General features: G+C 51.0%; 2 protein-coding genes across 3 annotated transcripts; both read right to left on the minus strand.

The window, feature by feature from the left end:
- Window positions 1-209: 209 nt before the first annotated feature.
- C2CD4D (C2 calcium dependent domain containing 4D) lies at window positions 210-2,852 on the minus strand. Of its 2 annotated transcripts, none has more exons than XM_032648120.1 (2): window positions 2,446-2,852; window positions 210-1,458 (listed from the first exon to the last, which is right to left on the minus strand). In XM_032648120.1, exon 2 carries the CDS (start codon window positions 1,381-1,383, stop codon window positions 322-324), a length of 1,062 nt encoding a protein of 353 aa, XP_032504011.1. In that variant the 5' UTR covers window positions 1,384-1,458; window positions 2,446-2,852; the 3' UTR covers window positions 210-321. The 2 variants fall into 2 exon arrangements, with proteins under 2 accessions (XP_032504011.1, XP_032504019.1); XM_032648128.1 differs by having other exon boundaries at window positions 2,428-2,852.
- THEM5 (thioesterase superfamily member 5) lies at window positions 1,982-18,697 on the minus strand. Its single transcript, XM_032650877.1, has 9 exons — window positions 18,575-18,697; window positions 17,452-17,653; window positions 16,108-16,141; window positions 15,968-16,072; window positions 12,743-12,853; window positions 12,326-12,450; window positions 11,902-12,012; window positions 2,428-2,483; window positions 1,982-2,161 (listed from the first exon to the last, which is right to left on the minus strand). The coding sequence occupies exons 1-9, from the start codon at window positions 18,695-18,697 to the stop codon at window positions 1,982-1,984; spliced, it is 1,047 nt and encodes a 348-aa protein (XP_032506768.1).
- Between the last annotated feature and the right edge of the window lie 7,622 nt (window positions 18,698-26,319).

Here is a 26,319-nt window from a genome sequence, read left to right on the forward strand (position 1 = left end):
ATTCTTTCTGCATGTTTACCAAGCTCATCTAGGATTTCTGATGTCTGGTTATTGTGATGCTCATTCAAGTTTGAGAACCACTGCTTAAGGTCTGCTCCAAATCAGACAACTGAATGAGCTTCCTCCATCCCGTGTACGGCCAGGGCAGAGGGAGGAGGGTAGGCTGCAGATCTGAGAGCGTAGGGTGCCAACAAGTGGGAGAGATACCGCCAGAGACAAACAGATATTTTATTAGCAAAAATAAATGCATGCCGGGCAGATGGAAAGAATGAGGACTGCAGACCCGGTGGAGACCTCCTGAGGAAGAGACAGTCTCTCAGGCTACAGGCTGAGATGGGCAGGCGCCAGGGAGGCTCCGGGACCTAGCCCACCACGCAGGGTGGGCAGCAGGGCAGTCAGGGGCGTCTCACACTCCCCCAGCAGCACGTCCCTGCGGAAGCCTGCTCCCCTGTCCAGCACCTTGGCCCTCAGACTGTGGGCGGCCAGGTCAGGCGGGCCGAGCCCGTCGAAGAAAAAGTCCTCATTGAAGATGGGGTTGGCGCTGCATTTGACCACGCGGCTCCGCTGGCCCCGCGCCCGGGCGCGCGGCCGCAGCCTCAGCACCACGCAGCAGCCGCCGCCGCCGCTCCTGGGGCCAGCCCGCGACCCGGGCAGGCCCTCGGCGCTCACTAGGCGCAGCCGCAGCCGCCCGGGCCAGGCCTGGTACTCGGCGGATAGCCGCAGCTGCCCGCCCAGGGGCTCGAGGCGCAGCACGCTCTCCTTGGCCGGCCGCAGCTGGCGGCACAAGAAGTCGAGGTGGAAGAGCGGCGGCGTGGGCGGCCCCGCTCGGCGCGGCGCGTACAGGCTGGTGTCGGCCGAGCTCGCCTCCTCCGGGGACAGCGAGCGCGGCCTGGGCGGCCGGGGCCGGCCGGGGCCTGGCCGCGGCGAGCCAAAGGGCGACGAGTCGGGCGACGAGGCCGTGTCGCTGTCGGGGGCCCGGCAGAGGCGCAGGTCCGGGGAGGAGACGTGCAGCCTGGACTGCGCGGGGGGCAGCCCCCCGGCCGGGGCGGGCGGCGGCGAGTGGAACAGGGACTCGCGCCGGCGCGTGTGCGGGCTTTCGGGCAGGAAGGCCCAACCTTCGCGGCCTGCCAAGTGCGGCAGCGAACAGGCCTCGGGGAGGCCGCGGCCGTCCACGTCGCGCCCGCTGAGGAGCTCGGCGCCGCCTGGGTCGGGGAGCCGAGGCGGGATGAAGAACTGCGGAATGCGATCGGGGGTGAGGACGTTGGGGCAGGCGCGAGCCAGCGGGCACGGGGTGCGGCGCTTAGGAAACAGGCCGGAGGGCGCCCACCGGGCCCTGGGCTCCGCGGCCCCCACCCAGTAGCCAGCTTTCTTCAAGAGCCACATGCGGTGGGGTGGGGGGCTGAAAGTCCGAGTTCCACGAGGCCGAGAGGGTCCAAACCCAGCGTCTCAGGTGGGGGCCTGTACAAGGAAAGAAGGAAAGCCCAAGGTGGGTGATGCTGCAAACGAGCACGGGGTGGTCTGCCGCCGTGCCCTTCTTTACGGGCCCACGGGGTGCACAAGCCCCTGTTTGAGCGGGGTGGGGGGAGGATGGGGAGGGACAAAGGGCGGCAAAGTCGGGGGGTCCGGGGAGAAATAGAGGGAGCCCAGGGCTAGACAGTCACATTTTCGGATCAGGCCTCGGACATCCGAGTACACAGGCTCTCCCATTGCTCCCGCTGGTACTGAAGATGTACACCCACTTCAGAGTTAGAAGGCCTAACACACCCACTAGGAGCCTAGACTCCTATTAGGAGAATAGAGTAACACCCTCATTAACAAAAGGTCTGTAGCCGCAGACACCGACCCGGGTTCGGAACCCCCGCTCCTATACACTCTCCCCCTGAAGAGACACCGCGGCCCTTGGAGGGTTCACCCCCTTCTCTCATGCCCAATCCAGAAGACCAAGGCTCTCCTCCAGTGTCTGATCTGGCGCCCCTTGGGACTACCCCCCTTTCCCCAGCACCCCATCCCCGCAGGCTGCACTCCCGGGCGGCACGGCAAGCTTCTCCAGGCTGAGCCATCCTTCGGCCCTAGCCACACCTGCCTCCTCTCGCGCCTCCCTCGCCTTCCCGAGTCGTTCCAGGCCAGAAGCAGACTCACCGCACACTTGGCTGCTGCTGCCCTGCGAGCGAGCACTTAGGGCCGGTTCAAGGAGACGCACCTCTCGGGAGCACAGAATCCCACCCCTCCTAAAGCCCGGACTGTTCCGCTCCCTGCGTCCCAGCCCTACCGCATCCCGAGTTCTGCCGCGAGGGCCCAGCCGTTGGGCCGCCCCTCCCACTCCCCACTCCCTTTCTCCCTAGGAAAACAGTGAGCACAAAGACAGCATTGATCCTCTGCCACCCCCTGAGCTGACTCCAGGAGGCCCCGCCGCCAGCGCGCGCTTACCGCACCCCCTCGCCGCACCTCAGGGAGCGCGATGTTCCGACTTTCTGCCTGGGAGTCTGAGCCCACGGCAGCAGGCTCGGTCAGGCGCCCAGAGTGCAGGCATCACTGGTGGGCCGCCTCTGGGTCCTGGCCTCTGGCCAGGAGGCGTTCAGAGCCCCGGGGTGGAGGAGCAGCGTCCTCTCCAGCTTGCTACCCCAGCCCAGTCTTGGGAGGAACTGGCAGGGGCCTCCGTTGCCTACGTACGACCTCTTTTCCTGGATAAACACAGCTCTGTCTTTGCGGCCATCAGGCCGGCCTTCTTAACTCCTCCCTTCAGGTTGCTAGCAGCAAGCCAGCCCTGTGCCCTGGGGCCTTCTCTGCTGGGCCCTGGATGCTTGGGAGTTGGGGAGGGCTGCAGTGAAAAGGGAGACAGCCATTAGTGGGCAGTGGCCTCCATCCCTTAATGCTACGCTGGCCCCACCCAGCCCTCCTAAGTGAAAACCACAGGCACTGCGACACAAATGGTAACTTCTGCAAAGCCCTCCTTGCTGGAATCCTGCCTTGACCCCCGTTGTTCAGTTCTGGAGACATCCCAGTTGCTCCCAGACAGAGTGATTTGTGGTGACTGGTTCTCTCAATTACACTGGACCAGGGAAAAGGGACCAAGCTTGAAATTTCTGGACATAGAGACACTGAGGACAGAGCTGTTTCCATCAGTGAGTCAAGGTCAGGCTGTGTCCACCCACCCCGCCCATCCTTGTCAGAAGTGTGTTAAACTGTAAACATGGAGGATGTCTCCCCATTCCTTCCCCTCCTTGAAGGCAGATCCTAGGAGACACAGGCCACCACTGACAAGATGAGACCATCAACTGTACTCCAGGCACACTCGCTATCCTTCATTCACTCCTTAGGATGTTTGCATAAGCTATTTCCTCTTCTAGGACCACTTCCCCTTCACCCTTCAGATCTGGAGGCCCTCACTGACATGCTCCCATTGAAATTAGGGGGTTCTCTTGTCTACTTTCACAGCATCCCATACTTTTCCTTTATGGTACTGTTCACAGTTTTGTTTTCTTTTTTCCTGTGATTTACTTCTGTGATTATTTAATGTCCTCCTCCCTTAGCAGACTGTAAGCATCACAAAGACAGTGCTTAGAACAAGGCAGGTGCTCAAGCAGGATTGTTGAATGGATGAATGATATTGAGCAGAATTGTGTCTGAATTAGTTCATTTATCCCTTCATTGTGCTAGGTGCTGGGGAGACATAGAATGGGGAAGCAGACAGGCAATAACGACAGCAACAAGATAAATTGTGAAACTCAGGAAACAAGATGATTATTCTGACATCTGATACTTGAGGGTTTGGGGGGAGCAAATGTTTCTTTTATGGAGATCCCTGGTGGCACACAGACCCTCCAATCCTGTGGCTGCGGACTCAGCCCTGGTGTCATTTCTGGGGAGGGTGGTCTGTGTGGAGTGCTGCAGCCAAGAACTCACAGCTGTGGCATCAGTCAGGTGGGTTGGGGATCTGAGCTCTGGGACTTACTAGCTGTGTGACCTCTGGCCTATAACTTAATCTCTCTGGGGTTCACCTTTCCCATCTGAAAAATGGAGAGAAAATACCTAACTCTCAGAGTTGGCATGAAGATTAAATAAGATCACACATGTGCATCAGTTAGGCTGACTTCTGCTAAAAGTACATGAAAAGAGAAACCCCACTTCAATCTGACTTGACAATAAGGACATTTTTGTCTTCTATGATAAGCAGTCCAGAGGAAGGGTAGGATTTAAGGAAGTTTGATTCTGTGGCTTCATTCATTCATTCATTCATTCATCCATAGTTATTGACTACCTACTATGTGCCAGGCACTGTATACTGCGCTCTGGGGATATAGCAGTGAGAAAACAGAGAAATCTTCTGGCTAGATACTTTAGTGGGGGAAGGAAGACCACAGACAAAAATAACTGAGTAAAAAATACAGTTTATTAGATGGAAATCACTGTTGGGGAAAAAATTAAATTAGGGGAGGATCATAGAGGGTGTCAGGAGAGCACGCAATTTTAAATAGTGTGGTCAAAGATGGCCACCTTGAGAATGTAACATTTCAATAGCGGTATGAAGGAAGGAGGAAGGATATCTGAGGGAAAAGCATTCTAGGCAGAAGCGATGGAAGTGCAAAGGCCCTGAGGCAGAAGTATGCCTGGAGTGTTCAAGGAGGCGAAGAGGCCAGTGTAGCTGGAACAGAAGGAGTGATGGGGAGGTGAGGTCAGAGAGAGCGGGGCCAGACTCTTTGGGGGCTTGTAGCATTTGTAACAATTTTAGCTTCTTATTGTGGCGAGCTGAGGAGTGATATGACTTGACTTATGCATTAAAAGGGTTGCTCTGGTGGCTGCGTTGAGAATAGAATAAAAAGGGTAAGGCCGTAAGTAGGGAACTCAGATAGGAGAATATTGAAATAATCTTGGCACAAGATGATTGGGGCATGGATCTGTGTTGTGGAAGTCAGTTTCTGGATATATTCTGTAGATAGAGTCAGTAGGATTCCCTGATGGATCCATCCCCATTTAAGAGAAAGAATTATCCAAGGTTCTTGGCCTAAACAACTGGAAGAATGGAGTTGCCATTTACTGAGAGGGGGAAATATCAGGGGCTCAGTTTTAGATCTATTAAATGAGGAGATGTCTGTTAGACATCTAAATGGAGATGTTGAGTAAGCAGTTGGATATATGAATCCGGAGCTCAGAGGAGAGGCCCAGACTGGAAGTATAAATGTGGGCACCAAGAGAAATGTAGATGGAATTTAAAGTCACAAGATTTGATGAACTGAAGGTGGAAAAGAAAAAGGATCCAAAGACCGAGTCCTGAGTGCCCAACAGTTAGAGTGGGAGAGGAGGAGGAACCAGCTGTGCCAGATGCTGTGGGAAGGTCCGATAAAATAAGGACTGAGAGTTGACCATTAGATTTAGCCCTGCAGAGTCACTAGTGACTTTGCCAAGACCAATTTCAATGGAGTGGTGAAGGCAAAAGCCTGATTGGAGTGGGCTTGAGAAAGAATAGAAGGAAGAGAGCAAAGACAACTCTCTGGAAGAGCGCGCTAAAAGAGTAGGGAGAAGTGGGGCAGTGGCCAGACAGGGAGTAGACTCAAGAGAAAAAAATTTAAATGACAGAAATACGGTATGTTTGCTGATGGGAAAAATCAAATAGGAAAGGAAAACTGATAATGCAGAAGAGAGAAAGGAGAATATTGGGAGCAATATTGCCAAGTAGACTAGAAGAAATAGGTGTCATGCATAAGAAACAGAGCTGAGGGTGGTCCCCTGCCTACTGTGTGAACAGTTCCCCCACAGTTACTGGAGGGGAAGTAGAATAAATTGGTAGAGGTAGTAGGTGGAGAGGTGTGGTAGTGGGAGCTTTGCCCTTTCTGAATGCTTCTGATTTCTCAGTGAAACAGGAAGCAAGGTCTTTAGCTGAGAGTGATGATGGGGGAGGAGGTGGTGCTAGGCATTTGAGTAGAGAGGACTAGGAAAGAAACAGCCGCCTAGGAAAGCAGGAGAGTGAATGATCTAGGAAACTGCAGGATGACTGCAGGGCAGTATTACGGGCCCACTTTAGGATAACGATCTAGGCTTTGAAGTGAGACCGGACAGCAAGGTTGTGTGGGTTTTCTCCAGCTGTGTTCAGCTGTGCAGTGCGCTGGGGGAAAATGGGCAGAGATTTGGATCTAGCCAGGGTTATGCTCAATCTCTGACAGTTCATTTTCCTCCTTTCTCTTGCCTTCCATTTCCTTCTCTTGGTGGATATTAAATTAAGGATGCACACAAGGGTGTACAGCAGTGGGATTGAAAACTGACCGCAGATAATCCACAACCTGGCTGTGTTCGTTGGGGTCTGGTGAGGAAAACAGCAGTTGCTAGATGGTTCAACAGAGGGAGTTTGACACAGGGAATTTGTTACCAAGGTGGTGGAAGAACAAAAAAGGCAAATAGGAAGATGAGGGCTGTCTAGCAGGATCTGTAACCATGGAGACACAGCCACTACTTGAGTTGCCTCCCAAAACAGAGAAGGGGAGAAATACCCTTACACCTCCTTACTTCCCACCTTCCAGTCTTCCACCAGAGCCTTCCAAAGCCAGATGACAAAGGAGACTGGGAAATGTATATTGCAGGCACTAGCCCTCTGCAGTCTAAGGCAGGGTAGGGGAAGGGTGGGGATCTGAGAGCAATCAAGCAAATGACTGACACACTGGGTAGCCAAACAATAAGACGTCAGACCAGGAACTTGGAGATCACCTCATCTACTCTTTCATTTTTTTTTTTTTTTTTTTTTTTTTTTTTTTTTTTTTTTTTTTGCGGTACGCGGGCCTCTCACTGTTGTGGCCTCTCCCGTTGCGGAGCACAGGCTCCGGACGCGCAGGCTCAGCAGCCATGGCTCACGGGCCCAGCCGCTCCGCGGCATGTGGGATCCTCCCGGACCGGGGCACGAACCCGTGTCCCCTGCATCGGCAGGCGGACTCTCAACCACTGCGCCACCAGGGAAGCCCTACTCTTTCATTTTTATAGAGCAGGAAACAGACCCAAAGAGAAATGATGGCCAAACAGTAGCAGAGTTGAGACTAGAACTCAGATCTTCTATCTTAAAGAGCACGGTTTTTTCTTGTACCCCAGGGGTCTTCATAATTGAGCAGAGCTTCTCCCTTGAATGAGGACCCAGGGTGTGGCCTCCTCACCTCTTCCAGCACCATTGCTGCCACTCAAGAACTATGTAGGTGGGCTTCCCTGGTGGCACAGTGGTTTTAGGAATCTGCCTGCCAATGCAGGGGACACGGGTTTGAGCCCTGGTCTGGGAAGATCCCACATGCCGCAGAGCAACTAAGCCCGAGCGTCACAACTACTGAGCCTGCATTCTACAGCCCGCAAGCCACAACTACTGAGCCCACGTGCCACAACTACTGAAGCCCATGGACCTAGAGCCCGTGCTCCCAAACAAGAGAAACCACCGCTGGGAGAAGCCCGCACACTGAAACGAAGAGTAGCGCCCGCTCGCTGCAACTAGAGAAAGCCCGCGCGCAGCAACGAAGACCCAATGCAGCCAAAAATAAATAAATAAAATTTATTTAAAAAAAAAAAAGAAAAGGAAAAAGAACTATGTAGGTGACCCAGGGCCTTGACCTCCTTTTTCTCGCCAGTGCCACTGTAGATGGCCACTTAGAGGACTGGGCCACTTAGAGGACTTAAAGTACAGAGTGCTTTCCTGGTTCAAGCCAGATGAAGAGACACAGAGGAGACAGACCTTTCCTCCAGGTCGGCAGACAACTGCTACAAGACTCCCTGGGCTTTTCTGCTAAATTGTCCTGTGTCCTTGAGCGGTGGCCTCAGGCAGCGTGACTTGGCCGCCAATGCTCACTGTAGGTGCTAGCAGGTGATAGGGTTGGTGATATACTGTTTCTTGCAGCTCTGGCTCCTCACCCAGGACCCGTGATAAATGACCTAACTCTGTGGTCTTAGTTTCAGGAAGACTTTAGGGGCCCCTTCTTTAAGAGCTGGTATGGACTATTGATGTCCCTTGCCGTCTGGAACTGGTTGGTCTTACAATTGCCTTATTCACTCTTTGGTTTCTCTTGGCACTTGATTCAGACATTTGGAGAACACATATCCTTCAAGCAGAATAAGCTGATTCGAGCAGAATAACCTGCCACATTTGCCTGGATGGCTTGTTGGATTCCACCCCATCTGCCTATGTAGTAGCTGTAATTCCAATGAATGCACTACACATGGAATTGGTTTTTAAAGTGTGGAGGCAGAAACTCCCCTTGTTCTGCCTAGAAAGCTGCAATACTTGGCCTCCTGGGAGAAGAGAGGCATCTGTCAAAGCCCTCGACACTAGAGAAGTATTCCAGCAGCTGATGACCTCATTCCCCTTACCAAGATCCCTGCCTGCCCACTTGGCCTTCTCTAGTCAAGGCTGACACTCCCAGCCCGGCTGTGGGGCCTTGCCTGAGAGCCTCCTACCTCTGTAGATTTCCAGCTTTTGCCTGTTTCTGTTAGAAGCTGGCCCCAGTAGAGAAGTGACAGTGTGCGTCCAACCTCTGCCATCCTCAACACATGACTTCCAAAGTCATCCTGGGTGTTGGCATCCAGTTTCCAGATGAGAGAAGAGAGAAGCAAGCTGTACTTGAGTTTCCAAGTACCACTGTTTCAGTTCCCTTCGTTTACTTGACTGCATAGGAAGGATAGAATATATTTCCCTTCTTCTCTTGGGAGTGTTTAAATGAAGATTAGGTCCTTTTTGACCGTGAATAAAGGACAATATGTTTTTGGTATACACTGATTTAGACTCTGGGCTTAATAGGTTATCAAAGGCAACTGTGAAAGCGCAGGAGAAAGAGTTTTTATGTGAGTATATGGGGGAGGGCATAGTTGGCTGCCACAAGATTTCTTGTTATGGCCTCTAGTAAGTCTCCCGTTTTTGGAGGGCACTGGATCAAGTGCCTTCAAATCCACGTCAACCAATCTTTTGCTTGTTATTCAAGACAGATGGCTCAGGAAGTGTGTGGTCTAGTTACTAGAAAGAGAACCTGATCCACCCACCTCTCCACCACTGCTGAATTTGGGTCCAACTCTCTGACCCTGTTCCATGCCACAAAAACTTCCTTCTCTCTGATCCCCTGAATCCCCAGCCCTAGTCCCAGGTCCTGGAATCTTAGCTGAGGCCTGAACTTGAATTCTTCACTTGTCAGGATGAGGGTTTGGACACAGACCCATCCCTCCTCTGCCTATCCTCCTTTCAAACTGAGGCAGTGGGTGCTAGCTACTTACCAAACCTATTTCTCTTTCTTCTACAACATATAGTTACATCATATTTTCCAGCCAACCTCCCTTGCAGTTTGGTGCGGTCTTGTGACTGAGGAAACACTTTGAAGTTTGGCCCCCTAAACCTCCCTCGTTATTCTCTCTTCTGGCAACTGGATGTCAACACCCAGGATGACTTTGGAAATCATGTGTTAGATCATGCTTGTCAGTCAGGTTCCTGAATGACTGCTAGACACCAAAAATTGGACTTTGTGTGAGTGAAAAGTACAGTCTATTTAAGATACAGGTTAGATTATGGAGATGTAAAGGTTTATCTGTCTCAGCACTTGGCATTACCATACCTAATAATAAAATCCTTTATGACACGTCACTTGGAGCTCTCATTCTTTGGTAAAACTCCTCTAATCTTTGACCTCTCCCTGGACATCCCCTCCACCTACTGGGCTTGATGGAATCCTGCCTATCCCTGTGGAAGCTGCTCAGTTTCCCACCCCTGTCCTCTGCAGGCCCAGAGGAGGTACAGTCTTCTCCTGGGTGGCCATTGCCTCCTCCAGTCCATTGTTCTTCCCCCTCACATCAAACCTTTCCTCCTTAGAAATGTGCACCCCTTCCTCCGGACCTCTTTCCCCACTGATGGCCTGCCTCCTATTTCACTGAGGAAGTCGAGGTGCTCTGGCATAGATCCCGGCAACTTTCCGTCCTGCTCTGCATGCCCCACTTCTTCCTTTTGGTCTCAGAGTCATGTTGATGCTGTCCCGTGACTCCTGTCTCCACTGTGCTCTTGATCCATCTCTAAGACCATATAGCTGTTCTGTTGGAGGACACCTCTCTCTCTCCTAGGGTTTCAGCCTCTCTCCACTGGCTCCTTCCAAAACAATTTATAAATATACTCAAATCTCTTTCTTTAAATAACGTAACAATGACAACAACAACAAAATTCCTAGAAAGAGTCATCTAGCTTCACTCTGTTATTCCCATTCAGTTTTTCATCCACCATAATCTGGATTTTGTTCCCACCTCCTGGCAAAGAACACCACCACCTTCCTCTCTGCCAAGTCCAAAGGCCTCTTTTTAGTTCCCATCTGCCTTGCCTTCTATTTAGCATTTGATACTGTTGACCTCGCCTTGTTAAGGATGGTCCATCCTGTCCTATTCTTGGCTTCCTTAGTGGGGTTTTTTTTGTTCTTTTTTTTTCGCAGTATGCGGGCCTCTCACTGTTGTGGCCTCTCCCATTGCGGAGCACAGGCTCCAGACGCGCAGGCTCAGCGGCCATAGCTCACGGGGCCCAGCCGCTCCGCGGCATGTGGGATCTTCCCGTACCAGGGCACGAACCCGTGTCCCCTGCATCGGCAGGCGGACTCTCAACCACTGCGCCACCAGGGAAGCCCCCTTAGTGGGTTTTTGATTCTCTGCCCCAGCTTTAAGCCTTAGTGTGACCAAAGGTTCTGTCTTTGACCCCTTTCCCTGTCCTTCCTTTCTCTCCCATCCTGTCACTCTCACACCCTTTGCCTCCTCTTCACTTTCATTCTGCATAATCCACTCCCAGGGATTCCATGTCAGTTTTTATACTGATGACTTACAAATCGAGTCAGTATGTCAACAGTTCTGAGTTCCGAATGACAATATCCAGGCTCCTGCTGGGGATCACCATGCGATGGGGGTTCCATGGGGTTCCATGCGTGTGAAACTGAGCTCATTATCTTCCCCCACCTCAAACTTGCTCCCCTGTATTCCCAATGATGCCACCTGGAAGCACCAAGCTGGAAACTTGGAGTCATCCTTGAAGGCTCCCCTTCACAGATCCACTACATACAATTAGTGGCAAAGTTCTGTACTCTTGTTTGCAACATATTCCATATCTCTCATCTTCATGGCTTTGAACCATGTCAGGTCCTTCCTATCTCTAGTTTGGAGCCCTGCAAGGATCTCCTAACCAGTGCTCCCACATTCAGTCTTGCTGACCTCTTATTGCCACCAGAGTCATCTTTTGAAAAAACAAAACTTTATGTCACTCCCTAGCCCAAACACTTTGAAGGCTCCCTGTTGCCTACAAGACACAGTTCAAGCTCCATTGCAGAGTTTAAGGAGCCTTCCATGGCCTGCACCTGCCCTGCCCCCTTCTCTTTCCCTAAACTCCTGCCCCAGTCAACACCTTGCTGTTCTCCAAAGTCGCTGAGCTCTTTCATCCCTTTGTGCCTTTGCTCGCAATAGCCCCTCTGTTTGGAATAGTCCCCTGCCTGCCTGGTGGACACCACTTAACTTCTGAGACTCCGTTCAAGCACAGCTTCCTCTAGAAAGCCTTCTTTGGTCGCTTTCCTAGAGTAAAATTGACCGCGCCCCCTCCCTTTGTGTCTGCACTGCACCCATAACCAGAGCCACGGTGGGGTGGGAGGAGCTGATGGGGCACTCTGCTCCCGGCCCGCAGTTGTGCATCTCGAGGCCAGGGGCCCTGTCTTTCATCGCTGTGTGCTTGGTGCCTCACCCAGTGCCTGGTTCCTGGCAGGTCTCAGTACATCGCTTCTATTGGTGCTGGATGGGAAGGTGGGTATGTGGAAGGCCCTGGAAGGATTTTCATTTCCAACTGCAGAAGGGTCTTGGACTGCGAACGGGGCTGTGAGACTTTATTTATGCAAAGGAAAGTGCCTTCTCCCTCACTTCACCAGTTACTTCCCGGACACCCCCCACTGCTCTGGGGTGTGTCCCAGGTAGGCAAGGCGGTTGGCAGTAGGCTCTCCTGAAGGCATAGTGTGTAGTATTGAGATGAATCCTCTTCCAGCTGCAGCTGGAGGAAAGTACCTGCCAGAGAAGGGGGAGCCAAGTGGCTGGAGCCAGAGCACGGATGGTAGGAGCTTGATGGGGTGCTCAGAGCATGTGCACCCAGTTACTCAGTACCTGGGTCCTCTCCTGTGGTACAGGTTGGGCCACTCATACATAGAAAAAAAAAAAACCTAGTTGGGTTTTCCCTCACTTTGTCTGTGTCTCCTGCAAGTACCCAACCCCACTCTAAAAAGCTGGACCCTGGCTTGGGACTGGATCCTTAACATTCCCCTTCTGTTTGTTCTGGGTGTCGGGGTGGCAGGACAGGGCCTGGGGCTGAGGCTCTCTCTACCTGAAGCTTTGGCGTAAACGGTCTGCTGGTCCGTGCTCTGGGCAACGCAGGATATGTAAAGCTTCTGGTCCTCAACCTTTTCCACGCCAACATTCAGCACAGCCAGAGAGCCCATACGGATCAAGCTGGGAGAGGAGGCGGCTTAGCCCCTCCCTCACATGAACCCCTGGCCGCCATCCCTTTACCTCTCTGTCCCCCCATCCTTCTCTTCATCCCGCCCTGCCTCAAGGACTAAAGTGGTTCTGGGCTCAGGGCCCATCTGCCAGCAACCAGAGTCTGACAGCAGAGGTTGCATTCCGGCCGGGAACCAGAGGACCGTGTGGCTGGGGAAGGAGAGTGACAGGCAGGACTTCTACACCTCAACTGCCACGCATGGCTGTCCCCTCAACGGCCAACACCCCAAGGATCCGTACTTACTTTTTGAACCTGGTGTTGAGATTTAGTGTGAACAGCCCGTCTCCAGCCAGGTAAGCAGTTTTAGAGAAGGTCTCGTCTATCATGGCTGCCAGTGAACCTCCGTGGGCAAACCTAGTGGTGGGGGCAGGGGGCAAGGCCAGGGCTGGAACAACCCCACCTCCATCTTTCCCCAGGAATGGAAAGGAAACAGATCTGGATCCCGTCTGATCAAACCAGTCAAAATCAGCTGATTTGTCTTCCATGTCGCTACAGCATGTGTTAGCAACCACTGATACCATGATTTTATTTCACCAGGAAAAAACTTTTTTTGTTGTTAGAGTTAATGGAAAAACCTTTTTCAGATTCATCAGCTAATTCCTGGCGGCAACTACCATAATTTGGAAAGGTGCACTCCTACAGGGAATGATAAAGCCCCTGAACTTTGGGGCTTTAGTCTCTAAACCATGACCTTGGGCCAGCTCTCACCTCACTAGTCACTATGGCCAGTGTTGAGCCCCCATTTCCAAGATGGGTAAACGTGGAACTTAACCTAGGACCTATAAAGTGCTGACGAGATAGACTCCCGAGCAGTGCTGCCGGTGGAAAGCCATGATGCCAACACTTGCTTTATGTACAGCACATAAAACTCTCATTCTCACTTGTGTAAGCTGACCTTCATGCCGAAGCTCCATTGCTGGTTAAGCTGGGGACAATAGAAAGGCACCCAGCTGGGGGCCATGCAACCACACCCACCTGGTTTGACTCCTTGCCTCCACGTTCACATGTTTGATCTTGTGCAAGTTGCTAAACCTTTCTGAGCTTTAGTTTTCTCACTGTGAATTGTGAATAAAAATAATTTCTATCTCATCAGATCAAATGAGGTAATGTTTACAAAACCTCACGTACGCTTCTAGTCACCTCCCTTCTCATATTGCTTGAAGGAGGGGAAGAGTTGTTGCCGAAGAACCCTAAGCCTGCTCTTCCCTCGTTGTCCTCACTGGCCAGGCAGGAGACCCATCTGCAAGTATGTAGGTGCTTCAGGGTAGCTCTTGGTCAGCCAGAAGCCTACCTGGCCTCACTGCCTAGGGGCTGGGTGGGTACTTGTCAAGATAATAGAAAATACGTATATTGGTCTCTGTCCTTGATTCCTGGCACAGAGCTCCTGAAAACCTCTATTTCCTGGGTGATAGGAGTGTCTTTTCTAATGAGGCAACTCCCGGCTGGCTCCTGGTTGAGGGCTGGTCACCAGAAAGACCAAGCCATGATTGGAAGCTTGGAATTTTCAGCCCTGCCCCCCGCCCCTCCCCCAATTCTCTTGAGAAGAGAGAAGGGCTGAAAATGGAGCTAATGATTGATCATACCTATGTGCTGAAGCCTCCGTAATAATTCCAATTAGTATGGGTCTCAGAGAGCTTCCAGGTTGGCGAACACATCCACACTAGAAGAGTGACGCACCCCAACTCCGCAGGGACGGGAGCTCCTGCGCTTGGGATTCTCCCAGACCTTACCTTATGGGTTTCTTCCACCTGGATGTTCATCCTTTATCATATCTTTAATAAACTGGTAACTATAAGTGTTTCTCTGAGTTCTGTGAGTGGTTCTAGTAAATTAATCCAACCACAGGAAAGCGTTCTGGGAACCACCAATTGTAGCCAAATCAGACAGAAGTTGTGGGTAACCTGGGGACCTACACTTGCCATTGGCATCTGAAGAAGGGTGGGAGCAGTCTTGTGGGACTGAGACTTTAACCTGTGGGATCTGGCACTACCTCTAGGTAGACAGTGTCAGAATGGAGTTAAATTGTAGGACACCCAGCTGGCATCACAGAACATTGCTTGTTGTGGGGAAAAATCTGCGAATATTTGGTGACCAGAAGTGTCGGAAGGGAAGTGTTCTATATGAGAGTAAAGGAGACTCACAGGAAAGACAGACGTAGCAGGGAAGAACTGGGTTTTTCCTTACCCAGGAGATAGACTGAACTGGGTTTTTCTAATTTGGCGCTCATTTCTTCTCTGGACCCCCTCAGTCCTCTGGCCTCAGTGTTGGGTGGTCCTCCTCTGACTCCACGGCCCCACCTCCATGAGTCAGCCACACTCCATCCTATCCCTGCCTTCTTGGGGGTGTTCCTCTTCAGAACGGAGGGGACCCATGGCCTGGGTAGAGCTCTGACCTAGTCCCCCAGTGTCTGCCTGCACTAGTGTGGAAATCAGTGTCCCCATGGAAGATACCTTAAGGATGGCCAAGGTGACAAAGGGCTGCAGTCTGAATCCATGGCCTGTAGAGGTGCTGACATCTATTAAGTTCTTTGAATTCTGTTTAACTGCAATTGAGTCTCTCTCAGGCCTTGGGACCCTAAAGCTTCTCCTTCCCCCTCCTCCCTCTTCTCCCTTGCAGGAATTCTGAAACCAACAATAGCATTCAGTGAGTGTCTAAAGCAGGAACAAGGATGGAGAAGGCAGACACCCGTGGACACGGTGACCCAGTATTCTCGGGCAAGAAGCTCAGGGCCAGCCTGGTTTCCCTCGTGAATGTATTTATGTCCAGTGTGAGTTCCTTCCTGGGTCTATTGCCAGTTTGGAGGCAATGGAGTACAGTGGGAGAAGCAATGGACTTGGAGTCCCAGCTCCTGGATGAGAGACCTGGTCCTGACCTTGACTGCCTGTGCTACCTTGGGCAAGATAACTTACCTCTGTGTGCCTCAGTTTGCCCATGGATAGAAGGTGACGTTTGGATAGATGGCCTGATAGCTATATTGTGCTTTATGGTTTACGAGCACATACATATAGGCCCATAATATCATATCTATCAGCTATTCTGGAAGGTAGATATTATTGCACCAAGATTTAGGCAAGGAGCCCGAAGGCTAGAGGTTAAATTGCTTGCTCGGTGTCTCCAAGCAAGCCTGACAGAGCAGGACTGGGAGCCTGGCTCCTAATTCCAGATCCTGTCTTCTTCCAAGTCCAACACATCCTTCTCAAAGTGGCTTCTAAGACCCCTTCTTACTGGAAAATTCCCAGACCTGAATAAGGAGGCTCTTTTTTATCTGCACAGTGGGGACTGGACCAGATGACAGAATATTCTTTCAAGTCTGATACTGTGAGACTGGAGCCCAGAGCTTCCCACTCCCAACCCAGCTCCTTAGAGAGAGGTATAGATCCCAGAGCCTGGTTGCACCCAATCCATCTCCTGAGTCAAGCCTGGGAAGCAGCCAAAGATGTCCCCCACTGGGCCTGCCTGTGGCCTTACCCTCGGGGCCCCTCCAGGTATGGGCCTGGTTGGAAAAGACAGACGGACTTCTTCTTGGATGGGTGGAAAAAGATGACATACTCGTAGCCTTGTCCTTCCGTTTTTTTTTTTTTTTTTTTTTTTTGTGTCCTTCCGTTTTGATACACCTGGTGAAGATGTGACAGTCACTTTTGTCTGGGGAGAGATGGGGATTGACACAGCTGAAGACAGGAGTGCGTGAGGGCATGGGGCCCAGTCAGGATGAAGGGCCAGTCGTTCAGCAGCATGGATGGAGCCTGGCCTCAGATATAGGGTTGAGGAGAGAACCAGAGGACATACAGGCTCTGCTCTCAGGGAACCTTCAATTGGAGAGCAAGGTACGGACCTGTCCTCAGGGCCCTCGGTCTGAGGGGGACACAGCCCTGTCCTCAGGGAGCCCTGGGTCTGTGGGGACACAGCTCTGTCCTCAGGGAGCCCTGGGTGTGTGGGGACACAGCCCTGTCCTCAGGGAGCCCTGGGTCTGTGGGGACACAGCCCTGTCCTCAGGGAGCCCTGGGTCTGTGGGGACACAGCTCTGTCCTCAGGGAGCCCTGGGTGTGTGGGGACACAGCCCTGTCCTCAGGGAGCCCTGAGTCTTGAGGAAGAAACCCTCATGAAGTTCCCTGGCTGAGAATAGATGTAGGGTCGGGGCAAGAGACCTTAAACATTGAAAATTAAAGTGTATGGCATTTAATTCACATATAATTCAAAATAACAATACTGAACAGAAAAATGAGTGCAGCAGAGTCCCCCAAAGTTGTGATTATTTTTCTCAAGGCGACTATAAGAACTATATCCTTTTTGGATGGAATCCAAAGTCTTCAAAAAATTTTGGTGCACCTGCTTTGTTTTTTCCCTAAACCCAATGTACCACCCATTCATCACTGGGCTGGAAGAACACATATGTGAATGAGAGAGACAAGTTGACACACACGCGTGCTCACACACACGCACACACAGAGAGATCAAAGTGGAAAACTCTATCACTCGGATCCGTGGGTGTTTCAGGAGAGCCTCTGGGCCTAGCAGAGCAGGGATGGTGTGCGGAGGTCTGCAGTGGGCAAGGGGGAGTCCTCAGACCTTTGTGGGGTGGGGAGGAAGACTTGGGATAAGGCTTGAGAGCAAGGGAAGCAGCCCTGGTGAGAAGGCAGCGGGGCAGGGAGCTGAGTCAGCAGTTCTCCAGTGGGTGCACTCTGGGCTGGGAGCAGAGGTAGCTGCTAGGGTGTGCTCTCTTCCCCTGGGAGGAGGGGAGCCAGGGGCCTGAGAGGATGCTTTTCTCATCCACCTGCCTGGGGCTGCAGCGGGCGGGGTGGAGTTAGCAGAAAAAACTTCTGGCTGAGAGCTGGCACAGAGCTTGTGAATTTCCTTTTTGAGCAGCTCTGACCACAGGGAAGGGCGCTGGCTGATCTGACCCTGGTGGGCTGGGGTGCATGTGTGCCAACGGGCCCTCTGCGCCCAGGCCTTACCTGAGGAAACTGTTAACACTAATGGGAACTTGAGCCCCTGGATGTGGTTTCTGTTGGACTTGAAGGAGGGCAGTCTGATCCAGCCATCGGCCTTAGTTTTCTCCAGAAATTCGTGGTACAGGTTCAGCATGTCTGGACACCAGCTGGCATTGGGGAGGGCATAATTCTTCAAATCTGTCTTCTCCTGACAGAATCTTGAGACCTGGGCAGGAAAAATCAGGGAGACTAGACAGCTTCCTGGGAGGTGGGCTGCTGCTTTGGCTTCGGGACCTGTAGGTAGTGTGCTCCTGGGTTCCTGGGCTCTTCAATCCCTTCCGCCAGTGTTGACTTGAGGGAGATGACCCTTGGGGACTCCTGTGGGTGACCAGGGAAGGGGACACTAATGTGCAAAGGAAGGGAAGGAAAGGCATGGGGGCTGACAGAGGCACGCTGCTCTGTGGTGGCGCATTAAAATTGTCCTGTTTTAAAGCCTGTGAGCTGTTCTTTGAGGCTGAGAACAGTTAGCATTAGCCCCACCTTGCAGATGGGGAAACTGAAGAAACACGGCTAAGGTTGCCCAGCTTGTGAGTGTGCGAGCTGATGGTCAGACTAGAGCTCATCCTGAGACACTGTCTACCCTGGGGGTGTGACCACAGGTGAGGACCACTGTTATCACCCCCTCACTTCAGGGGCTACTCCAGCTCTGTCCATAGCCGTGGGCCTGCCCGGGGAAGGGGGCCTCCTTTGAAACCTGTTTTGGGCGCCCACAGTGGTGCGGTACCTTCTGTGGGATGAGGAGGGGTCCTCTGTGATGCCAGATGCTCACGCACCAAACGCACCCATGGGCAGTCGGCCACACACAGGGTCCTCTGTCTGGGGGTGTCACAACTCAGCTGCAACAGTCTGAGTGCCATAGGAGGAAAGTAAGTGGTGGCCACACAAGATTCAGATCAGGTTGAAAGTAACCTGGTAGTCTTAGTTATGGATCTGGGCTACTTGGTTTCCTTTGCCAAATCAAATAGCTCCCAACAAACTGCTCACCTGCTCCGGCCACAATCTGGGAAGAGGAGATTTGGGGTGCTCCCTACACCCGCGGTCCCTAGGAGAGGGGCTGCCCATCTGGCTGAGTGGGGCACTCACTCACCAGGGAGTCCATGGAGGATCCGAATGCGGAGGCAAGGCTGAACCTGGGCAGGATGTAGGGGCCGCCAGGAAGGGCTCCGTGGTGGCCAAGTCTTGCTGCCGCCCGGAGGCCTCTTCTTATCATGGCTGAGGCCCGGGATCGGATCGGCAAGGGCTGCGGCAGCGAGGCGAGTGAGAGCACTTTTTCGGCTGCACCTTGGGGCTGTCGGGGCAGCCACCTCTGAGAGAAGCCTCACTCTTTGTCACAAGGCTTTCATTAGCAAGCTGCCACCGCAGACGATTAGGCAAGGCTGGGCTGGTTTGATAACAGCACCCATAGATGCTTGGGGACTTGACCTGGTCCAGCGTCACCCACCCCCACCCCCAGCACTTGGGGAGGGGCAGATGCTGCTTGGGCATGAATGCATAGCGGGACTGGCCTGAGTTCAGAAAGAAATATTTATTAAAGGAGCAAAAAAGTACATAATGAAATAGTATAGCATATATGAAGCTTTGGAGAGTTGCCCCCGGACTTTTTCTGGGGAGAACTCAGTAATATTCCCAGAAAGATAAGGGAGGTCTAATCCTCGATTGGAGGCTACTGGTGGAGTGTCTGCGTGTGTTGGTGGAGTGTTTGTGGCAGGTGCTCTGCAACAAGACCCTGAAAGCTCTGGTATGACCCTGGGACTCAGAAAACCAACTCGCAGCCCTCAGCCACCCCCTTCTTCTATCTCCTACAGAGGGCAGCCCAGGCAAGCCTCCACTGCTGGTCCCTGGTGAGGACAGGGTGGGGAGGCGCGGGGTGGGGTGGGCGGAGGCCTTGGAAGGGGAGGCCAGAAAATCATTCAGGGAGGGAGCAGCTTAGTTAGCAAGGGCATTCTGTGCTTTGGGAACCCCAGGGAGCGGGTGATGGCAGCAGACAATGCTGGGAGTGAGGCAGGGAGTGGGGCAGAGGAGGCTTTGCTGATGACGAGCCTGGAAAAGAGCCAGCTTTGAGCGGGGGAGTGGGGAGGAGTGCTCAGTGAGCATCTGCAAGGGTGCGGACTCTTTTTGGTGGTGGTATTTCTTGTACTGAATTAAAACTGCCAGTTTTCAACTAAAAGTCCCGGATTTTAATGCACTAGAATAAAGTGTGTTCTAAAGGTCAGAACTATGCAAAGATGGAATTATAATGATGACGATGATGTGTTTGGTAGGTTCTGAAAGATCGTACTGATTTAATATGGAAATTTAAAGACTTTATCCCACCTTCTGTAGTTAGCTGTCCTAGAAGACTAGGATATAAATATCTTCCTCATCTCTTGTCAAGGTTTGAAGGAAATTTCTTCAAGGACTGGGGGAACCCAGTTTTTTGGTCGATTTAGTCTCTGGGTCTAATCATAGATATTTGAGTTAGTTGTCAACATTTAAAAACAGGGAGTTGGGACTTCCCTAGTGGTCCAGTGGTTAAGAATCCACCTTCCAATGAGGGAGACGCGGGTTCCGTCCCTGGTCGGGGAACAAAGATCCCACATGCCATGGGGCAACTAAGCCCGTGCGCTGCAACTAGAGAGAAGCCCTTGCACCACAACTAGAGAGGAGCCTGTGTGCCACAACAAAAGATCCCACATGCCACAACTGAGACCCAAAGCAGCCAAAAATAAATAAAATAAAATAAAATAAAACAGGGAGTTTCATACAAAGCAGAAGGCCAAGGACCTCCAGATAAGTGGAAAAATCTGGCAACAGGATCTTCATTCCTATGCAGTAGCCGTGGGCTGGAGAGGATGCCCCGTATCCTCTGGCTTGCCCCACCCTCCCCTGATACTGAGCATTCCTTCATTCCCTCTGCCAGCCTCTATGTGTGATACTTGATTTGGGAGATGGGACTCGAGGAGGAGACAGGAGTGAAAAGAGGAATCTTAGAAAGGGTAGACGGACTGAAGGGAAGGCTGAGGAAGAGGGAGTAGGGAGAAGGAGAGGGATCCACAGGGGGCCCCGGAGGCTGGAAGCTGATCCCAGGAAGGTTGCCCCAGGAGGAGGCAGGGGCTGTCATCCCAAGAAGAATCAGTAACTGAACCTGGGAAAGGAAATCCTTGTTTCATTGCCTGAGTTCATTGTCTGCTTCCTGACACAGAGCTCCTAAATCCCTTGAAGTTTCCTGGGTGACAGGAGTATCTTTTGTTCCAATGAGGTGACTCTGAGTGGACTCCAGATAGCCTCAGGAGGGGGGGGTGGTCACCAGAAAGACCAAGCCATGATTAGAAGCTTGGGATTTTCAATCTCACCTCCCATCCTTCAGGAAGCGGAGGGGGTTGGAGACTGACTTAATGATCCATCATCCCAACGTGATGAAGCCTCCATAAAAAATCCCCCAATTAAAAAAAATTCCGGGTTGGCACACCCCACCTCCGTGGGGCTCAGGATCCTCCCAGACCTTGCCCTATGTATCTATCTCTTCATCTGACTGTTCATGTGTATCTTTTATCATACCCTTCATTAAATCGTAAGCTGGTAAACGTAAGTAAGTGTTTCTCTGAGTTTGGTGAACTGTTCTAGCCAACAATCAAATCCAAGGAGAGGAGGGCTCATGGAACCTCTGATTTGTAGCCAAGTCAGACAGAAGTTGTGGGTACCTTGGTGACCTATTACTTGTGACTGGCATTTGAAGTGGGGCACGGTCTCGTGGGACTGAGACTTTAACCAGTGGGGTCTGCACTAACTTTGGTTAGTGTCAGAATTGAATTATAGGGCATCCAACTGGTGTTGCAGAGAATTGCTTGGTGTGGAGGAAAACCCCACACATCTGACATCAGAGGTGTGTGTGAAAGTAAAGGGGAAACACAGGAAGCTTTTCCTGTAGGCACCCTCCTACTTTACTAGTTGCTTTGCAATTTTTGGTTAAATCAACTTTCAAATCCTTACATCATTACGATTACAAAAATTTTGTTCTCAGCCTTGCCATATGCTATAGTTACTTTTTATTTCTTGTATAACTTTTATTTTCCTTGAATTGATAATATCCAAGGTTCAACTGGATGCTGTGGTCCAGGAGAATACAGGGAAATTAAAGGACAGTGGTTGAGATGACCAGCCTCCATTTCCCAGCTGGGAGGGGGGAAGAGTGAAAATAAAAGAAATGAAGATCTGGTGATGTCTGTGATATTTAAGAGCAGGAATAATGGGATCAAGGGTATGACAGATGGAAGGTAATTAGAGAGAAAGATATCTGAGGAGAACGTCTATGGTGATGGCAAAATCGTATGTGGGGTGCTGAATTCTGGTGGCTGGCATAAGATGGAGGAAGTTGGTTGTCCAAGGCCATCTAGGAAGAGACAGATTAGCATTGTGAAGAAAGCGCTCTTTTCCCCCTTTTGGACTCCTTTTGCACCATTTCACACATCTCGTGGATTCTTTCTGCAACACAGAGCTCTTCCGACACGTGGGCTGGGAATTCAGCTACCCAGGGAGGTGGAAAGGTGCTTGGCTAGTGCCTCGAACATGGTCTTTGGCCACAGCCCTTCTCCTTCTGTGTGAACTCAACTCAGAGAGAACAAAGAACACTCGGCTCAGAGAAAAACCTTCTCCCCAGACCTGGATAAGCAATTAGAAAACAGGGAAGTCAGGGAAGGTTCAGCGTAATTCAGAACTCCTGTTGGATTCTCATTTAGCTTGTTGTCTGCCCGGTGCATTTCCTGTTTGGGACCTTGTAGGGGAATGCTGAGTTTGGGGCTTCTCTGGCTGAGACATGACAAATCCCCAGAAGCACATCGTGGGCCTGACCTGGCAGGTGGTGCCCAGAAGAACCAGCAGTGGTGTGCTGGTAAGTGGTAAGGGATTAACAGCTCCTGGTGGGGCGGAGAACTCTAGTTGGTAGCATTTGCCAGCTTTTGTTGTGTAAATATTCCCATGGTGGCTGATTTCAGGCTACCCATATGATGCCACTGACCCTGACCATGAGGCTGGGAAGAGGTGTGCTCAACCAGCTCTTGCAAGCTGGTAGGCGTTGGCTCCGGCACACCACTGAACTGGAAAATTCTTTGGCTTGGAGCGAAGCAACATGGGTAACCAAGGCCGTGGTAGGTTTGGCAGGTCACTTCTTGGTCCCGGGTCCTCCCAAATGTAAACTCGTGCCCTCTTCTCTCTTTTCAAGCTCCCTTCCCTCACAAGACTGACTACGCAATAGCACTTAGTCGCCGCGGCCTGCCCTCCTCCCTTGCTGCCCGCCAAACAAGTTCATAGGACATTTTTTTGTTTAAAGATTTTTGTGTTGTTTCAAGACATTTAAAGAGGAAAATTATAACGTTTCCAGAAATCTTACAAAGTCCTCCTCATCTTGGGGAGACCTGGAAGCCTTCTCAGATCATTCTGGACATGCGGTGGATCTCCCCTGATGGCCAGCAGGGCTGGCTGGCTCCCTGCTGTGATGGGGGATTCCCAGCACTTTGGAGGGGTTCTGTCTGGGATGACACCCATCTGGCCTTTCTGGATGAGGAAGGAACTTCCCTGGTAGCCTTCCTAGACACCATTGCTATTTAGTGCACTGTGAACTCAAATCCTTCCTGAAGACTCGGCCCTATAGGCTCGCACAGGGCAATTTCTGGAGGGCTCCCCGACTGCCCATCTCCCTATCAGTTCATGGCTGATCTCCAGACTCCCGCCCAGGCTGGTCCTGCCCTCAGGGACACTTGGTTTCTTGACATGAGCTAAGCGTCAGGGGGCAGGCTGGAAACGAGCCGCTGTGCACTCAGAGAGCGATGGGCAAACTTGAGGGCCCCAAGAGGGGGCTGTGCTGGCCATGTTCCATTCAGGAGTTGCCACCATAGAATCCAGGCCCAGTTGCCAGCTCTTCTCATTTTCCCAAAAAAGCCAGCACAAATCCAGATTTTTATGTGAAAACTTCTAACTTTTAAATGTTGCAACTAATGTATAAAAATTTTGCATGAGCCAGACTCTGGTTGGATCTTGTCTTGCACACAGCTGATCATGTCCCCTGGTTCTAAGCTCATTCTTGGGCCTTTCTCACATCGCTCTTCCAGAAGTTTCTTGCTTGTCTGCCCCAGATCTGTCCTCTCTGAGTCCTCCTAGGTCAGCTGTCTTTTCCTGGTTCCCTCTGGGAGGGACTTTCCTGAGATTCATTTTATACTCTGGTGCCCACAGTGGGCCCTTTGGAAAGGAAAATATGTTGGAACTGATTAATCATTTGGCTCTACGGTGCTTCAGGGTTTTTGCTTTATCCAGTTTCTAAGGTTCTTGGTCTTTGCTGTGGGTGGGAAGTGCTAATGGGAGGCTCGGCCTCAGACTGATCAAGACAGGAGAAAAAGCTGTCTTCACCGAACCTGGGACACCGGGTGGAGTTAAAAGCAGTTGTTGCTAAGTACTCTGCCCAGAGGGGCTCTGGGTGGGCTGCTGAGATGCTCACCTGGGAGAAGAATAACACAGGGAAGGCAGGGCTGTGGCAGAAGACCCCATGCCCAGGGGAGCTGGGCAGCTGATAGGCAGCTGCTGGCTCCAAGTGCTGCTGCCTGGTATGGTCAATGGGCTGAAGGAGGGGGGCAAAGTACAGGGTCAGGGAACTAGGCCAACTGAGGAAAGCCTGAGCTCCTCCCAGAAACGTGACAGCTCTCCCAACTGCTCAGCTGGAACTGATTTCCTATTTGTGAAATGCTAAGAGGCAGAGAGAGGCAGGATCTCTAAGCTCAGAAAGTGACAAATCCTGAAGGTGTGTGTGTGTGTGTGTGTGTGTGTGTGTGTGTGTGAGCGTGCACATGTGTGCTCATAGGCCTGGCCAGGCCCGCACCTGAAATTCCCCCTTTCTCATACCCAATCACTTGAGAGGTGGTACCTTCAAAACCAATGGGACAGTCACATCTGTTTTCCAAGCGCGGGGTACAAAGTAAGGTCACATTCATTTTATTTATTTAACATTTATTTATTTATTTGGCTGCGCCAGGTCTTAGTTGCAGCCCACGAGATCTTCGTTGCCACGTGCGGGACCTTTAGTTGTGGCATGTGAACTCTTAGTTGTGGCGTGCAGGATCTAGTTTTCTGACCAGGGATCAAACCTGGGTCCCCTGCATTGGGAGCACAGAGTCTTAACCTCCTTGTGGCACAGTGGTTAAGAATCCGCCTGCCAATGCAGAGCCCTGGTCTGGGAAGATCCCACATGCCACGGAGCAACTAAGCCTGTGCGCCACAACTACTGAGCCTGCGCTCTAGAGCCCGCGAGCCACAACTACTGAGCCTGTGTCCCACAGCTAGTGAAGCCCACCTGCCTAGACCCATGCTCTGCAACCAGAGAAGCCACAGCAATGAGAGGCCCGCGCACCGCAACCAAGCTGCTCGACGCAGCTAGAAAAAGCCTGAGCACAGCAACGAAGACCCAACACAGCCAATAAATAAATAAACTCATATTTTTGCTTTTACTAGAAACACCTTATCATAATAGTATTTTAAATGAGATCAATGAAACAGAATACGTCAGTCAGTTTTATGCTTGTAATGTGACTGACAAAGGACTCCTGGAATGTAAGTGACAGCTCTGCTGTTTTCTTGTGTTTGCTCTTAAGTTTGCTTTACTCAAATTTGATTTTACAAAAGACCTATATTAGTACCTGTTTTCACTAACTGAAAGGTACCTGAAGAGGATTTTCGCTTTTATGAAAAAAGTTGAAAAGCAAAAGTAGCATTCAGCATTTTACAGCCAGCCTTTTATTTTTTTTATTTTAAAAAATTTTCTTGGCTGCTGTGCTGCATGGCATATGGGATCTTAGCTCCCTGGCCGGGGATTGAACCCATGCCCCCTTCCATTGGAAGCACGGAGTCTTAACCACTGGACCGCCAGGGAAGTCCCTACAGCAAGTCTTTTAGATGCAGTGGGTACCCTGAGCAGCAGCAAGAGTGGCACTGCCAACTCCTTCCCAGGGAACTACACTCAACATCCCAGCAACAAGCAGCCACAGCTTTGAAGTGTGTCTGTGAGCATCTGTGTTTTATCTCAATTTATTTGCAAGATGTGTCCTTAGGTAATTGCTTCTTTGCTTTACACTATTTCAGTTTATGAAAGGTTTCATAGGAACACTGTACTTTGGGATAATGGGGGAAACATGTACTTGCAGTTTTCTCAATTACTTAAAAAAAATTATTTATTTGGTTGCACCGGGTCTTAGTTGTGGCAGGCGGGCTTCTTAGTTGCAGCATGCAAACTCTTAGTTGAGGTATGCATGTGGGATCTAGTTCCCTGACCAGGGATCGAACCCAGGCCCCCTGCATTGGGAGCGCAGAGTCTTAACCACTGCGCCACCAGGGAAGTCCCTGTACTTGCATTTTAAGTATTACCTTTTTTAACAGCTTTGTTGAGATAAAATTTAACATACAATTCACACGTTAAAGTATATAATTCAATGCTTTCTGTATATTACATTAAATTTTAAAAGTTGTGGTAAAAAAATATAACATAGAACTAGCCAGGTTAACTTTGTTGAGATAAAATTTAACATACAATTCACACGTTAAAGTATATAATTCAATGCTTTCTGTATATTACATTAAATTTTAAAAGTTGTGGTAAAAAAATATAACATAGAACTAGCCAGGTTAACCACTTTCAAGTGTACAACTCAGTGGCATTAATTACATCCACAATATTGTGTAACTATCACCTCTATTTCCAAAACTTTTTCATCATCCCGAAAAATTCTGCACCTATTAAACAATAACTCCCTATTCCTCCCTCTCCCCAGCCCCCTTTTAACCTCTATTCTATTTTCTGTCTCTGTGAATTTGCCT

The sequence above is a fragment of the Phocoena sinus genome, chromosome 1, assembly GCF_008692025.1.
Source record: "Phocoena sinus isolate mPhoSin1 chromosome 1, mPhoSin1.pri, whole genome shotgun sequence".
NCBI classification, from domain to species: Eukaryota; Metazoa; Chordata; class Mammalia; order Artiodactyla; family Phocoenidae; genus Phocoena; species Phocoena sinus.